Source organism: Tachyglossus aculeatus, chromosome 26, assembly GCF_015852505.1.
Source record: "Tachyglossus aculeatus isolate mTacAcu1 chromosome 26, mTacAcu1.pri, whole genome shotgun sequence".
Taxonomy (NCBI): domain Eukaryota; kingdom Metazoa; phylum Chordata; class Mammalia; order Monotremata; family Tachyglossidae; genus Tachyglossus; species Tachyglossus aculeatus.
Window position 1 is genome coordinate 14,786,241 of NC_052091.1, and position 15,458 is coordinate 14,801,698.

General features: G+C 49.4%; 1 protein-coding gene across 1 annotated transcript; it reads left to right on the forward strand.

The window, feature by feature from the left end:
- Positions 1-859: 859 nt before the first annotated feature.
- LOC119945882 (snurportin-1-like) lies at positions 860-14,444 on the forward strand. Its single transcript, XM_038767125.1, has 9 exons — positions 860-1,253; positions 1,633-1,798; positions 3,808-3,970; positions 5,063-5,167; positions 6,179-6,275; positions 7,832-7,929; positions 9,885-9,959; positions 10,574-10,654; positions 13,361-14,444. Exons 2-9 carry the CDS (start codon positions 1,641-1,643, stop codon positions 13,490-13,492), a joined length of 909 nt encoding a protein of 302 aa, XP_038623053.1. The 5' UTR covers positions 860-1,253; positions 1,633-1,640; the 3' UTR covers positions 13,493-14,444.
- The last annotated feature ends 1,014 nt before the right edge of the window (positions 14,445-15,458 follow it).

Below are 15,458 nucleotides of genomic sequence, written 5' to 3' on the forward strand. Positions count from 1 at the left end.
CCTGTCACCCCATCCTCCCCTCAGCTTTCCTTCAGCTGCCCGTCACCCCCCCATCTTTTTTCCTCAGTTTCCCGTCCCCCCATCTTCTCCTCAGCCGCCCGACGCCCCCATCCTCCCCTCAGCTTCCTGTCACCCCATCCTCCCCTCAGCTTTCCTTCAGCTGCCCGTCACCCCCCATCTTTTTTCCTCAGTTTCCCGTCCCCCCATCTTCTCCTCAGCCGCCCGACGCCCCCATCCTCCCCTCAGCTTCCTGTCACCCCATCCTCCCCTCAGCTTTCCTTCAGCTGCCCGTCACCCCCCATCTTTTTTCCTCAGTTTCCCGTCACCTCCCCATCTTCTCCTCAGCTGCCCGACGCCCCCATCCTCCCCTCAGCTTCCTGTCACCCCAACCCCCCCTCAGCTTTCCTTCAGCTGCCCGTCACCCCCATCTTTTTTCCTCAGTTTCCCGTCACCCCCGTCTTCTCCTCAGCTGCCCGTCACCCCATCTTCCCCTCAGCTCCCCGTCACCCCATCCTCCCCTCTGCTGCCCGACACCCCCATCTTTTCCTCAGCTTCCCGCCACCCCCATCCTCCCCTCAGCTTTCCCTCAGCTCCCCGTCACCCCACCCTCCCCTCAGCTCCCCGTCACCCCCACCTTCCCCTCAGCTCCCCGTCACCCCCACCTTCCCCTCAGCTGCCCGTCACCCCCATCTTCCCCTCAGCTCCCCATCACCCCCATCTTCCCCTCAGCTCCCCATCACCCCCATCTTCTCCTCATCTCCCCGCCACCCCCCAGCCTCCCTGCCTCCCCTCAGCTCTCCGTCACCCCCTTCCTCTCCGCCTCCCTTGGGCTCCCCTCGGCCTCCCGCCCTCGGCCCTGCCTGTGGCTCCCCTCAGCTCCTCCTCATCCCCCGCATCCTCTCTGCCTCCCCTCGGCTTCCCGCCACCGCCATCGTGTGTGGCTCCCTTCAGGCCGCCCATCCCCTTCTGCCCCCCCCCTCAGCTCCCCATCACCCTCCATCCTCTCCGCCTCCCCTCAGGCTCTCCTCAGATCCCCACCACCATCTCTGGCTCCCTTCAGGCCCCCCCCCAACTCGGGTTCCTCCCATCCCGCCCGCCTCCCCTCAGCTTCCCGCCCCCCATCCTTTCTGCCTCCCCTCAGATCCCCATCCATCATCCCCCCGCATCCTCTCTGCCTCCCGTGGGGCTCTCCTCAGCTTCCCGCCACCGCCATCGTGTGTGGCCCTCCCACGTCCGGCCGGCGCTAGAGGAAGGTGACCAGAACGGGGCCAGATCTCCCCCAGACCATTGTCTTCCCCGCTCCCTGCCGGCCTCCCCCGCCATCCAGCCAACTCTCCCGCTCCCTCCATCGCTCCATCGCTCCTGTCCACTTCTTCCACAGGCCTCGTTTCCCGTCACCCCATGGATTTTCCACTGGGGTTTCCAACGCCGTTCCATTCCCCCCACCGGCGCGAGGCCCAGCTGTCCGGAGTCGTGTGCCTCCTCCTTCATCCTTGGAGCATCGCTGCCCCTCCTCAGCCCTCCCCGTTGCCTTCTCCTTGTCCGGCCATCTGCAAAGCCATCTTTCGCCTCAGAGACAGTAGGTGCGCTTGGCTTCCCTCTTCATCCTCTTTTCCCGTTTTCCCGCCGCAGATCTCAAAATGGATGAACTGACTCAGGCCCTGGCCAGCAGCTTCTCGGTGTCCCAGGAGTTGAACAGCACGGCGGCCCCGCACCCTCGCCTGGCCCAGTATAAGTCCAAGTACAGTTCTCTGGAGCAGGGAGAGAGGCGACGCCGCTTGCTGGAACTCCAGAAATCGTAAGTGACCCCTAAACGGGACTAATTAAACTTCTTAATTGGGGAGCGACTCCGAAGACACTCGGAATGGCCCACTCTGAGCGTCATCTTCCCAGTTCACTGATGTCAATCAATCAATGGTATTGAGCTCTCACTGCGTGCACAGCACCGTAGTCATCATCATCATCATCAATCATATTTATTGAGCGCTTACTATGTGCACAGCACTGTACTAAGCGCTTGGGAAGTACAAATTGGCAACATATACAGTCCCTACCCAACAGCGGGCTCACAGTCTAAAAAGCTCTAGTCAGAGCTTGTTACAATACAACAGAGTTGGTAGACACGTTCCCTGCCCGTAAGGAGCGTACAGTCTAGAGGGAAAGACAGACATTAGTATAAATGAATAAATTTTAGCTACGAACAGGTAAGGGATATGTCGTGACTCTTCCAACCCTTGGGGACTGATGCAGTGAAAGGCAGAACCAGTGTGAAGTTTTTATTAACAATAATAAGAAGAAGAAAAAGAAGATGAAGAATGTTGGTATTAGTCAAGCGCTTGGTATGTGCCAAGCACTGTTGTAAACGCTGGGGTGGATATAAGGTAATCAGGTTGTCCCGCGTGGGGCTCACGGTCTTAATCCCCATTTTACAGATGAGGGAACCGAGGCACAGAGAAGTTAAGTGACTTGCCCAAGGTCACACAGCAGACAAGTGGCGGAGCAGGGACTAGAACCCATGACCTCTGACTCCCAAGCCGGGCTCTTTCCACGAAGCCACGCTGCTTCTCATATTTCCGGAAAAGATAAAGCAAATCAAACAGTGACATTTATTGAATACTTGCTGTGTGCCCAGCACTGTACTGAGAGCTTGGGAGAGTATGGTGGAGTAAGCAGGTCTGATTCTTGCCCTCAAGGAACATACAAAAACTATCAAAATTACCACGAATCTTTGACTTAAAACAGATTTGATGATATTCATCATTATCTCAGAGGAAGACATTTCATTAAAGCATGACTGTTTAAAAACATTCCTTAACTTTTCTTCATTCCCTTCAGGATTACCCCCTCCCCGCCAAATAAAAAGACTTCAGATGTACTTATTCTTGGAATAAAAGGTCTGTGTGTGTGTGTGTGTGTGTGTGTGTGTGTGTTTAGCTTGAAATAGTTCACAAAAATCTGGTTAAAGTACTTTTGGGGTTGGAAAATTCATGTAAAGGAGATGCTGTTAAGAATAAGATTCAGGGTAACTTTAAATGACATTTGGTAAGCAATTACTGTGTGCAAGACAAGGTAGTAAATGCTGAGCTAGATTCAGGACAATCAAGTTGGACATGGTCCATGTCCCACATGGGGCTCACAGTCTTAATCCCCATTTTTCAGTTGAGATAACTGAGGCACAGAGAAGTGAAGGGACTTGTCCAAGGTCACATAGCGGACAAAGATTGTAGGGAAGGGTAGCTTTAAAGAGCATGTAGATGTCAGGTAGGAAACCAAGTTGCCTTCTTTAGTTTGATATTTATAGACTGGTGAAAGAATTGCGTTCCCTGCCTTGGGAAATGAGCCGCAAAGTTGGGTTTGGAGCATTTTTCTCTTTCCCAGAGCTCCCTGAGCCTTCTGCTCCTCTCAGGCCTCAGTAAAGCCAGGTTATCATGGGAGACCCCCACAGAGGGAGGTAGGTCCCAGCTTTTTCTTTCCATCTGATGCTTGAGGGAACTCAAAGACATTTCTGAAAACCGCTTGGGAGATTCCCTTTCATTCTCTGTTCCTATTTAGGAAACTGCAGTTTTAATCTCCCAGAAAGTTAACTCATATCGCCAGAGCTTCCCTTGAGGGTCCTGGGGTGGGGAGAAGGTGGGGTTTGTTCCTCTGTAAGGCTCCATCACAGCCGGGGCTCAGTTGGCTGCCCCTTGCTCTCACTGAAACCCTCGAAGCTGCCTCAGCAGCCGAAACTCCAGAAGCAGAGTCCAAGCCGCTGCTTCTCGGGTGTCTGCGGGCGAGAGGATAAGACCCTTTCTTTGCCTTTTTAAGCAAGCGTCTGGATTACGTGAACCATGCCAGGAGGCTGGCCGAGGACGACTGGTCAGGAATGGACAGCGAGGAGGAGGAAGAAGAGGAGGAGGGAGACAAAAGGGAAGATGAGGAAATGGACATTGACGTTGGCAAGAAATTACCAAAGCGCTATGCCAACCAGGTGAGTGAGCGGCCACCTCTGGCTCCTGGAGTGTCCTGATGTCTGGTGACCGTTGCGAGAAAATGCATGTGAACTTGGTTCCTTCTGGGCTCCGTATCTTAGATAAATCACGCAAGGGACAGTTCACTTGGCCAGAAGCAGCGTGGCCAATGAATTGATCAGTTGTATTTATTGAGTACTTAATATGTGCGGATAAACGCTTGGGAGAGTACGCTATAACATAGGCGGTAGATATGTTCCCTGCCCACAACGAGTTTGTAGTCTCGAAGGGAAGAAAGGTATTAATATAATAATAATAATGGCATTTATTAAGCACTTATTATGTGCAAAGCACTGCTCTAAGTGCTGGGGAGGTTACAAGGTGATCAGGTTGTCCCACGGGGAGCTCACAGTCTTCATCCCCATTTTAAAGATGAGGGAACTGAGGCACAGAGAAGTGAAGTGACTTGCCCAAAGTCACACAGCTGACAATTGGCGGAGCCGGGATTTGAACCCGTGACCTCTGACTCCAAAGCCCGGGCTCTTTCCACTGAGCCGCGCTGCTTCTTGACTGGCAAGGTCATGTGATGTAAGCTCATTGTGGGCAGGGAACGTGTCTACCAACTCTGTTGCATTGCATTCTCCCAAGTGCTTAGTACAGTGCTCTCACACAAGTGCTCAATCGATACCATTGATTGATTTATGTAGTGGACAGATTGCTGCAAAAGGGATCAGAAGAAAACTCTTTGCAAAATCGATTCCCAGCAACATAAAAAGTACTGGTAGAATAGTGTATAGGACATTGCATTGAATAAATTCCATTAAATCTATTAGTACTACTACTACTACTACTACTACTACTACTACTACTACTACTACTACTACTTTCTCATTTTTTTAAATCAAAAATCATTTTGCTGTCAGCAAATGTGGTCTTCCCCCAACCTCTGCCTTTCCATTACCTTTTAGACTGTGAGCCCACTGTTGGGTAGGGACTGTCTCTATATGTTGCCAACTTGTACTTCCCAAGCGCTAAGTCCAGTGCTCTGCACACAGTAAGCGCTCAATAAATACGATTGATTGATTGATTGATTACCTGGATCTCTTCCCTAGCTGATGCTCTCCGAGTGGCTGATCGACGTCCCCGCAGATCTGGTGGAGAAATGGATCATGGTCGTGTGTCCTGTCGGAAAACGAGTCCTTGTTGTGGCTTCTCGGGTAAGAATCAGCCTCACTCAGCAGGGGACATTATATCTCTCATAGAGCTGTGGGCCCATTGAAAAGCCCCCATCTCCCCACTCACTGAGCACTTTCTGTTGGTTTCTCGATTGGCGCAATATCTGCTGTGGTGCTTTTTGTTATGGAGGCCTGAGTGTTATAACAGTGTCTCAGGATAGGCCTTTGGGTTTGATTTTTTGTTTTGTTTTGTGGGGTCTTTTTATGGTTTTAAAGTACTTATTATATGCCAGGCACTGTTGTAAGCACTGGGGTAGATACTAGCTAATAGTAATGATGGTATTTTTTAAGCACTTACTATGTGCCAAGCACTGTTCTAAGCACACAGTTCACGTCCCACATGGGGCTCACAGTCTTAATCCCCATTTTACAGACGAGTTAACTGAGGCACAGAGAAATTAAGTGACTCGCTCAAGGTCACACAGGAGACAAGTGGCGAAGCCAGGTCCTTCTGACTCCTGGGTCTGCGTTCTTTCCACTAGGCCATGCTGCATCAGCGTGGCTCGGTGGAAAGAGCACAGGCTTGGGAGTCAGAGGTCATGGGTTCAAATCCCAACTCCGCCAATTATCAGCTGTGTGACTTTGAGCAAGTCACTTAACTTCTCTGTGCCTCAGGTACCTCATCTGTATAATGGGGATTAAGACTGTGAGCCCCATGTGGGGCAACCTGATCACCTTCCCAGTGCTTGGAACAGTGCTTTGCACATAGTAAGCGCTTAACAAATGCCATCGTTATTATCTCAGTTTCTGACCATTTTGTTGACTGCTCTTTGGAATAGACACCCCCACTGTGTAGGGGAAAGGCGGAAAAGGATAACCACAAGAAAATAGAGTCTTCTAGACTGTGAGCCCGTTGTTGGGTAGGGACCGTCTCTATATGTTGCCAACTTGTACTTCCCAAGCGCTTAGTCCAGTGCTCTGCACACAGTAAGCGCTCAATAAATACGATTGAATGAAGAAAATAACCAAGAATTTTGGCTTCTTTCATTATAGGGCTCTACTGCAGCTTACACCAAGAGTGGATATTGCTTCAAAAAATTTGCTTCCCTTCTGCCAGGAGGCAGCAAAGATAGCTCAGGGACAGACAAAGGTAATAATGTAATAAACCTTAACATGAATATAATAATAATAGCAAAACCCTTCAAAGTCCTATTAAAGTTGCATCTCCTCCAGAGGCCTTCCCTCACTAATTCCTCATTTCCCCCATTTGTTCTCCGTTCTTTGTTGCTTATTCACTTGGATCTGGAACCCTTTAAGCACTTGCTATTCACCCCATCCTCAGACCCACAGCGCTTATGTATATAGCTGGAATTTATTTTAAAGTTTGTCTCCCTCTCTAGACTGTAAGCTCCTGATGGACAGAGGTCATGTCTATCAACTCTGTTGTACTCTCCCAAGTGCGTGGTACGGTGCTCTGCACACAGTAAGCATCCAGTAAATGCTTGATTGATATGAAGAATCTAACAAATGGGGTTTATTGAACAAACATTTTGTGCAGAGCACTGTCCTAAGCACTTGGGAGAGTACAGCAGGATTAATAGGCAGGGAAAACCTGCACTAAGGCAAATTACAGGAAGGAGGAAATAATAAAATATGTAGGATATTCAGTTAAGTACAGGGCAGGTGGGGTTTTAAAGGTGGGAAGCAGCTGTGGTTTGTCAGGTATGAATCGTCCCCCTCTCCATCCCCCCCATCTTACCTCCTTCCCTTCCCCACAGCACCTGTATATATGTATATATGTTTGTACATATTTATTGCTCTATTTATTTATTTATTTTACTTGTACATATCTATTCTATTTATTTTATTTTGTTAGCATGTTTGGTTTTGTTCTCTGTCTCCCCCTTTCAGACTGTGAGCCCACTGTTGGGTAGGGACTGTCTCTATATGTTGCCAATTTGTACTTCCCAAGCGCTTAGTACAGTGCTCTGCACACAGTAAGCGCTCAATAAATACGATTGATGATGAATTAGGAGGGAATTCCAGGCAGGGGAGAGGAACTAAGCAGGAGGTCGGAGGTGGGAGGTTAACTTGAGAGGAATGAATGAATGAGTCAATCAATAAATACGATTGATTGATTGATTGATTGAGTCTATCAATCAGTAGTATTTATTGAGCACTCACTCAGTACAGAGCACTGTAGTAAGCAATGGGACAGTACAACAGAGTTACTAGAAATAATAATAATAATAATTATCATTATGGTATTTGTTAAGCACTTACTATGTGCCAGGCACTGTACTAAATGCTGGATCCCTGCCCTTCAAAGATTTTTCTTAGGGGTCTTCCATCCGTAAACTATTTGGTCCTGCCCTTCTTAACCACAGTGGCCACAGTTTGAATACTTCCCCTGGGGGAAATGACCATTTAGCATTTTCCAGTGGCAACATTTCTTAAAGTGGCTATATCCTTAGTGGAAATGAGCAGGGGGTGCTCTTCCCCACCTGTTTCAGAGCCTAAACAGTCATGAAGAGTTTTAGTCGCCAAGGCAGGAGGACCTGTTGCGTAAACTCCATCCTGGGCCAAAAGCCGCTTAAAGGCGACGTTCTCACGAAACATTTGGCTGCTGTGGCAATAGAGAGCTGCAAAATGGTACTTTGAGTTTCGGAAGCTGTTTAGGTGAATCCATTGCATTTTTCTCCCTAGACTTTACCATCCTGGATTGCATCTACAGTGAAGTGAACCAAACCTACTACGTTCTGGATGTGATGTGCTGGAGGGGACACCCCATCTATGACTGCCAGGTAGGGATCATCTGCCCCGGCCCCCTTCTCGTCTTACGGGGTTCCTTCCTGGAGAGAGAGTCCCTGTTACCGTCTACGCAACCAGCTACGGGACGCGGCTTATCGCAACCACGATCCAATGCGTCTTCCACCTCGGTCTCTGTTTCGACACCTGGGTCTAACATAACTTTGTGGGGGAAAAAAATGAAGTATGAGAGGAAACGTGGGAATCAGGAGACGAGGGTCAAAGTGGAGCTTTCCGAGAGCAGCTCCGGTATTCTTCTCTCCAGGTAGGCAGAGTCCAGCAGGGAGGGGGGAATTCCCGGCGAAGGAGGAGGCAGCATGGTGTAATGGATAGAGCACGGGCCTGGGAGACAGAAGGCCGTGCGTTCTAATTCCGGCTCCGCTACTAGTATGCTGTGTGACCTTGGCCAAGTCGCTTCACTTCGGTGCCTCAGTTACCTCATCTGGTAAATGGGGATTGAAACTGTGAGCCCCACGTTGGGCAGGGACTGTGTCCAAACTTATTTGCTTATATCCACCCCAGCGCTTAGTATAGTGGCTGGCACATAGAAAGCGCTTAACAAATACCATCACTAGTACTATTATTATTATTACTATTAATTATTATCATCCATCTGGGACCATTAATAAAGTTGTCCCGAGCACCAAGAGGAAAGAAGAACCTAAGCCTAATTTACTGATCATCGTGCCTTAAGATGTGTTCACTTCTCGGGACCTTTTTCCTCTCCTCCTCCCCTTTCCCCCTTCCCTACTTCCTTCCCCTCCCCACTGCACCTGTATATATGTTTGTACAGATTTATTACTCTATTTATTTTACTTGTATATATTTACTATTGTATTTATTTTGTTAATGATGTGCATCTAGCTTTATTTCTATTTATTCTGATGACTTGACACCTGTCCACATGTTTTGTTTTGTTGTCTGTCTCCCCCTTCTAGACTGTGAGCCTGTTGTTAGGTACGGACTGTCTCTATATGTTGCCAACTTGTACTTCCCGAGCGCTTAGTACAGTGCTGTGCACACAGGAAGCGCTCAGTAAATACGATTGAATGAATGAGTGAATGACTCTGTCTCTGGGACAGAACAATTGTATTTTTTGAGCACATACTGTCTGCAGAGCACTGTACTAAGTACTTGGGAGAGTACAGTATAACAGAATTGATAGAAATGTTTCCTGCCCACAAGGAGCTTACATATAGCCTAGAAGGGGAGACAAATATTAATATAACAAATATTTTGTCTGTCTGCACCACGCTGCTTCTCTGGTAGATTGCAGACTACCAGGAAAGACAGACGCTAACTTTATAGATAGGAGGAAGTGATAAGGTATAAAGAGATGTACATCGGGAGTTGGGGGGCTTTGAGAGTATTGAAATGCTTAGATGGCAATCGAGGAAGGGGAGCAATGGGTAAGAGATATAGACAGGAACAGACAAAAACAGGCAGATTCAGAGAAGGACTGAGGCATAGACGGCCGTTGTAACACAGATAGGGAAACGAAGGAAGGCCGGGAGACCCAAACAGGAAAACACAGAGCACGAAAGGGATTTGAGACACTACGTGGTTTGGTAGCGGTGTGTGTCTTGTTGGGTGGGTAAAAAGCAGGAGGCAGAAAGGTTGGGTAAGTAGACAGTACCTTCATTTTAAAAGTCACGAGAAACACGCATTAAGTTCTTGCACTGTGCTGTGCCACGAACAGGATACGTGCACATTGATTCCAGCACTGTCCCTGACCCACGAGGGGCTGACCATCTACAGGACATTTAGGAAAAAAGAAAAAAAACTGGTCAAAAACCATACACGTGTTACGCGTGTCAGCTAGGTGTATAAAATGACAAACTTGGCAGAATCAAAGTCTCCCATTCAGAAGATTGGCATCCTGAAGGGAAACTCAGATCAGTTGGGTTGTGGGCTGCCCTTTCATTTTATTCTCTTTTTTCCCCCTTTCCAGACAGATGTCCGATTTTATTGGATGCACACCAAGTTGCTAGAAGAGGGACTGGGAGAAAAAAGCAAGCTCAATCCGGTAAGTTGTTTGTATCTAGAGCTCAATTTTTTTGAAACCTAATCTAGTTTAGCGAGGCGTGCACTCCTCTTCTCCGTGTTGCTGCTTAACAATACTTAATACGTGCATTAGCTCTTTGAAATTTTCAGATTGTTTTGCAATCACTAATTAAGCCTTGGAAACGAAAATGGCTTAGATGCCTAGAGAGATTTCCCCAGCTGAAAAGGCAGTTGATCCACTGGGGGAGGTGGTCGGGAAAAATCGGGATCGTTGGCTGCTTCTGTGGCTCGGGAGAGAGAACAGGGGAACCAGCAGCTCTGAAAAGCCTGAGGGGTAGGGGAGGGTGGGCGGAAGGGTCCCTCCAGACTGAAAGGAGAGAGAAGAGAGTCAGCAGCAGTTGCAGTTGGGCTAAAGAGAGTACCCAGTTTTTCAGTGAGATTTTTCATGAGAGAGGGCCTTAGCAAGCAGATCCACGGAGCTGAGGAAGAGGAAAGAAAGCCCGGTGTCATACCGCCCATTCCTGTTCTGCGGTTGCTAGGTCAGGCTGGGTCCCTTTTGTGGCGCTCGTGAAAGGCCGGAACAAAAGAGGAATTACACCGTGCGTCGCTTCAGTTACCCTGCCCTTTCTCTTCCAGTTCAGCTTCGTGGGGCTGAAGAATTTCCCATGCACCCCTGAAAGCTTATGCAAAGTCCTGTCCACGGACTTCCCTTTTCAGGTAAGGACCGCCCGGCGTCGGTGAGCCGAAGCATCGGGAGAACCGAATTGGCGAACGGGGGCCGGAAAGGCGGTCGGGACAAAAGTTGGGGGCCCCAGTTGGCGTTTCGAGAGAAGCTCCATTCTTTGCTCACCCAGCCCAGGTGTCAGTGGGTCTCATCTCACCCCAGATTTACACAGCAAATCCTTTCCTTCGCTAATCCCATTTTCCCCCTTCAGTCGTCGCCGACCAGTGTTGGTTGAAACACGATAATTTAGTTAAAAGAACTCGATAATAATAATAATAATAATGATGGTATTTGTTAAGCGTTTACTGTGTGCCAAGCACTGTAGTAAGAGCTGGAGTGGATACAAGCAAATCGGACTGGACACAGTCCCTGTCCTTTGTGGGTCTCACGCTCTCAATCCCCATTTTACAGATGAGGGAACGGAGGCACAGAGAAGAAAAGTGACTTGACCAAGGTCACACAGGAGACAGGTGGTGGAGCCGGGATTAGAACCCATGACTTTCTGACTCTGTCTACTGTGCCGTGCTGCTACTTCTATAATAATAGTTAAGCCCTTACCGTGTGCCAAGCCCTGTCCTAGGTGCTGAGGGAGATACATTACTGTCAGATCAGACACAGTCCCTATCCCAAACAGGGCTCCCAATCTAAGCGGTAGGGAGAATGGGTATTTAATCTCAATTTTACAAGTGGTTAAATGACTTACCCAGGGTCACTTAACAGGCATGTGGCGGAAGCGGCACTAGAACCCAAGATTCCTGTCTCTCAGGTCCGTGCTCTTCCCACTAGCCCCCACCGCTCCTCAGAGCTTCCCAAATGCAGCGTGGCCAAGTGCCGCTCCGACGGCCCCTCGGGGAGCCAGTGAAGACTATGGCGTGGCCCCATTTGGATTTAGGGAACACTTGAGCCCTCTCCAAGCTCCATGGGACACTTAGGAATTTTAAGATGAGTCCCTAGAACATTAAAAAATATAATAATATCCCACAAACAGGAGGCCTCCCTTCAGTAAGTGGCCACACAGACAGACTGCTGTGCCTGGCCCAGGATATAGAGCTGTTAATGGCCCCGGGGCGTGCAAAAAAAGGGTGACCTCAGAGGAAAGGGACAATAATAATAATAATAATAATGACATTTATTAAGCGCTTACTACGTGCAAAGCATTGTTCTGAGCGCTGGGGAGGTTACAGGGTGATCAGGTTGTCCCACGGGGGGGGGCTCACAGTCTTAATCCCCGTTTTACAGATGAGGTAGCTGAGGCCCAGAGAAGTGACTTGCCCACAGTCACACAGCTGACAGTTGGCAGAGCCGGGATTTGAACCCAAGACCTCTGACTCCAGAGCCCGGGCTCTTTTCCACTGAGCCACGCACGGGCTGCATCCAGAGCACCGGTTTTGAGTTCTGCCTGGGTGCCGCTTCTTCCCCCGTGGTTTCAGTAGCGTGTCTGCTGTTTCCCCTCCCGCTGCCCCACCCCTGAGGCTCCTGCTTCCGGATTTGATGCCACTCTCATGCTTCCTTGCCCAGTTAGCGGGCATGCAGGTAGGTGGGTCCCCGGGGAGAGGCACATGCCGGAGGGAGGACCAAGAGGGAGGAGTCCCAACAGTCCCGGCGCCGGCAGAGAGCTCGGGGAAGCAGGATGGGCTTCGATCACTGGGGTCTGGAGTCAGAAGGACATGGGTTCTAATCCTGGCCCTGCCACGCGTCCGCTCTGTGACCTTGGGTAAGTCACTTCCCTTCTCTGTGTCTGTTATTTCATCTGTGAAATAATGATCTTAATAATGGTGGCATTTATTAAGCGCTTACTTGAGCGCTGGGGAGGTTACAAGATGATCAGGTTGTCCCATGGGGGGGCTCACAGTCTTAATCCCGTTTTACAGATGAGGTAACTGAGGCTCAGAGAAGTGACTTGCCCAGAGTCACACAGCTGACAAGTGGCGGAGCCGGGATTTGAACGCATGACCTCTGACTCCAAAGCCCGGGCTCTTTCCACTGAGCCACGCTGCTTGAAACTGAGACTGGGAACCCCACGTGGGACAAGGGACTACGTCCAACCTGATTTGCTTGTAACCACTCCAGGGCTTCGTACAGTGCCTGGTCCATAGTAAGCGCTTAACGAATATCACAATTATTTTTAGACTGTGAGCCCACTGTTGGGTAGGGACTGTCTCTATACGTTGCCAATTTGTACTTCCCAAGCGCTTAGTACGGTGCTCTGCACATAGTAAGCGCTCAATAAATACGATTGATGATGATGATTATCATCATCCCTGCCAAGAAGCACTCAGCCCAGGCCCGTGACAAGCCCAACCAGCATTTCTTGTAGATCAGAGCTGTCCTTTCCGCCTTATGTTAACGAGACACGGCTTTTCCGGGCTGTCCTGCGGTTTTGCTTCCTGGATGGTTGCCCGCCCATCGTTCTTGGCTTCATAGTGTTCCACATGGTTCATTGCTAATGGTGCAGTGTGTTTTTTAGGGTGACTACCTTGGGTAATAATCAGTGGGGAAGGTGTGTGAGGGGGCATAATTCAAATGTTTCCTCTCACTGAGGAAGCCTCGGTGAGGATGCATTTTGATCCCTACAGGTGACCGGTTGGGCAGTTAGCTGTCCCTTTATGGTGACTGGGTTTCTTGAAACTTTTAGCCTCCTGTACTGCTCATATACGGCCGATTCCTCTTCATTTCTCTCTCTCTCTCTCTCTCTCTAGGTGGATGGACTCCTTTTCTACCACAGGGCCAAACACTATAGCCCCGGGTGCACCCCCCTGGTAGGTTGGCTGCGCCCCAACATGGTTTCGGATGTGCTGGGCATCGCGGTGTCCATAGGCCGTTGGTGCTAGAGCCATTGGACGCTCTAGTTCCCTCGGTAGGAGCTCCAGAAGCCAGCCCCTGACCACAACTCGCCCCAGCTCCTGGGCCCCGCGCTGGAATTGAGCCAGTTGAGCCGGGCCTCGTGGGGACGGACTCCCCTGCTCGCTTCCCGGATCCGCCCCGGCGGGATCCGTCACGGGAATGGGCCCCGTCCCAAGCCGCCGGAGCAGCCGGAGCTCCTGCTTCCCGCTGCCGCCCAAGACGGGACCGCCCGAAGGCAGCCGTCATCTCTGGGGTCGGGGGGACCTCCGTCCCGGAGAGGCCTTCCGTTGCCAGGGACCCTGCCGAGCTCATCACCCGCAGAGCGAAGGGCTCCGTCGCTGGAGATTCCTGGCCACGGAATGAACTACAAAATGGGGCAGGACGGTTTCAACCTGAGTTCCTAAATTTCCACTGCGGACTCGGGTCTTCATTCCAGATGTGGGCGTAGGCTAATAACCGGAGAACCCCTGGTGATGGGCCACTCCCGGGTTTCCAGTTCAGCAGCCAGCCGGTCTTTACGGAGAGCGTCCGGGGGACGGGGTTCACACCTAACCCCCGTGGTCGTATAAGCCTTGCTCTTTGCCCTCAAGAAGTCTACAATCGAATTGAGTAGACGAGACAGGAGCGTAAATTTGAGTCGAGAAGAAGGCGACGACTCCAGCTGGTCTGTCAGACGTTTTCAGAACGCGTTTCAGCTGGGATTGTAGAAGGACAGTTAGCTTTGAGTTTTTTTGACTTAGTAAAGTAGGACTGTTCTTAGAAAAAAAAATGTAAATTCCGTTACTGATTCGCTCCGATCTTTTAAAGGTGAAACGGCATCCTCTGTCTTTACGTCAGGAAAGAGTCTGTACCGGTTGATCTCCAATTCCTTTTTTTTTTTTTTTTAGCACTTTTCTTTCATGCTGGTAAGAGATGGATAAAGTTGACTTGCTAAAAATAGGAGCAGTGTATATTTTGAGACTTCCTGTGAAGTGATGGTGACAGGAAATGCTCAAGTTCCTTGCGGAGTCATCAGAAGAGACCAAGCCTACCTTCTAGGCTGGCTACTATGGCGGTGATTTACAAATATAAGAACCCCCACATTCAGATTTGGCATACCCAGGTAGCAGGGTTTATTTTAGACTGGCAGAACTTGAACGTTAAAGTGGCATTAGGGTTGAATGTCAGGAAACTCCTCCTCCCTTGGGCTGGAACCACAAGGCCGCTGGAGGTCAGCAACTGACCCAAACAGAACCTGTCAGTTCATTCATTCATTCGGTCGTATTTACTGAGCGCTTACTGTGCGCAGAGCACTGTACTAAGCGCTTGGAAAGTACAATTCAGCAACAAAGAGAGACGATCCCCGCCCACAACGGGCTCACAGTCTAGAAGGGGTGGGGGGGAGAACAAAACCAAACATACTAACAAAATTAAATAAATAGAATAGATATGTACAAGTAAAATAAATTAGTAAATAAATAGAGTAATAAATATGTACAAACATATATACATATAACAAATATATATACATATAGGATGAAGACTGCGAGCCCCCCGTGGGACAACCTGATCACCTTGTGTCCCCCCCCCCAGCGCTTAAAACAGTGCTTTGCACGTAGTAAGTGCTTAACAAATGCCATCATTATGTTATTATTATCATTATTATTCCCTGGGCCTCAGTGACCTCATCTGTAAAATGGGGATGAAGACTGCGAGCCCCCCGTGGGACAACCTGGTCACCTTGTGTCCCCCCCAGCGCTTAGAACAGTGCTTTGCATGTAGTAAGTGCTTAACAAATGCCATCATTATGTTATTATCATTATTATTCCCTGGGCCTCAGTGACCTCACCTGTAAAATGGGGATGAAGACTGTGAGCCCCCCGTGGGACAACCTGATCACCTTGTATCCCCCTCCAGCGCTTAGAACAGTGCTTTGCACATAGTAAGTGCTTAACAAATGCCATCATTATGTTA

Excerpts from the sequence above, each read along its gene's own strand:
- LOC119945882 (XM_038767125.1), top strand. The coding sequence starts at position 1,641 with ATGGATGAACTGACTCAGGCCCTGGCCAGCAGCTTCTCGGTGTCCCAG. Across the intron at positions 3,971-5,062 it reads CAAAGCGCTATGCCAACCAG|CTGATGCTCTCCGAGTGGCT; the intron begins GTGAGTGAGCGG and ends TCTCTTCCCTAG. Across the intron at positions 5,168-6,178 it reads TCCTTGTTGTGGCTTCTCGG|GGCTCTACTGCAGCTTACAC; the intron begins GTAAGAATCAGC and ends CTTTCATTATAG.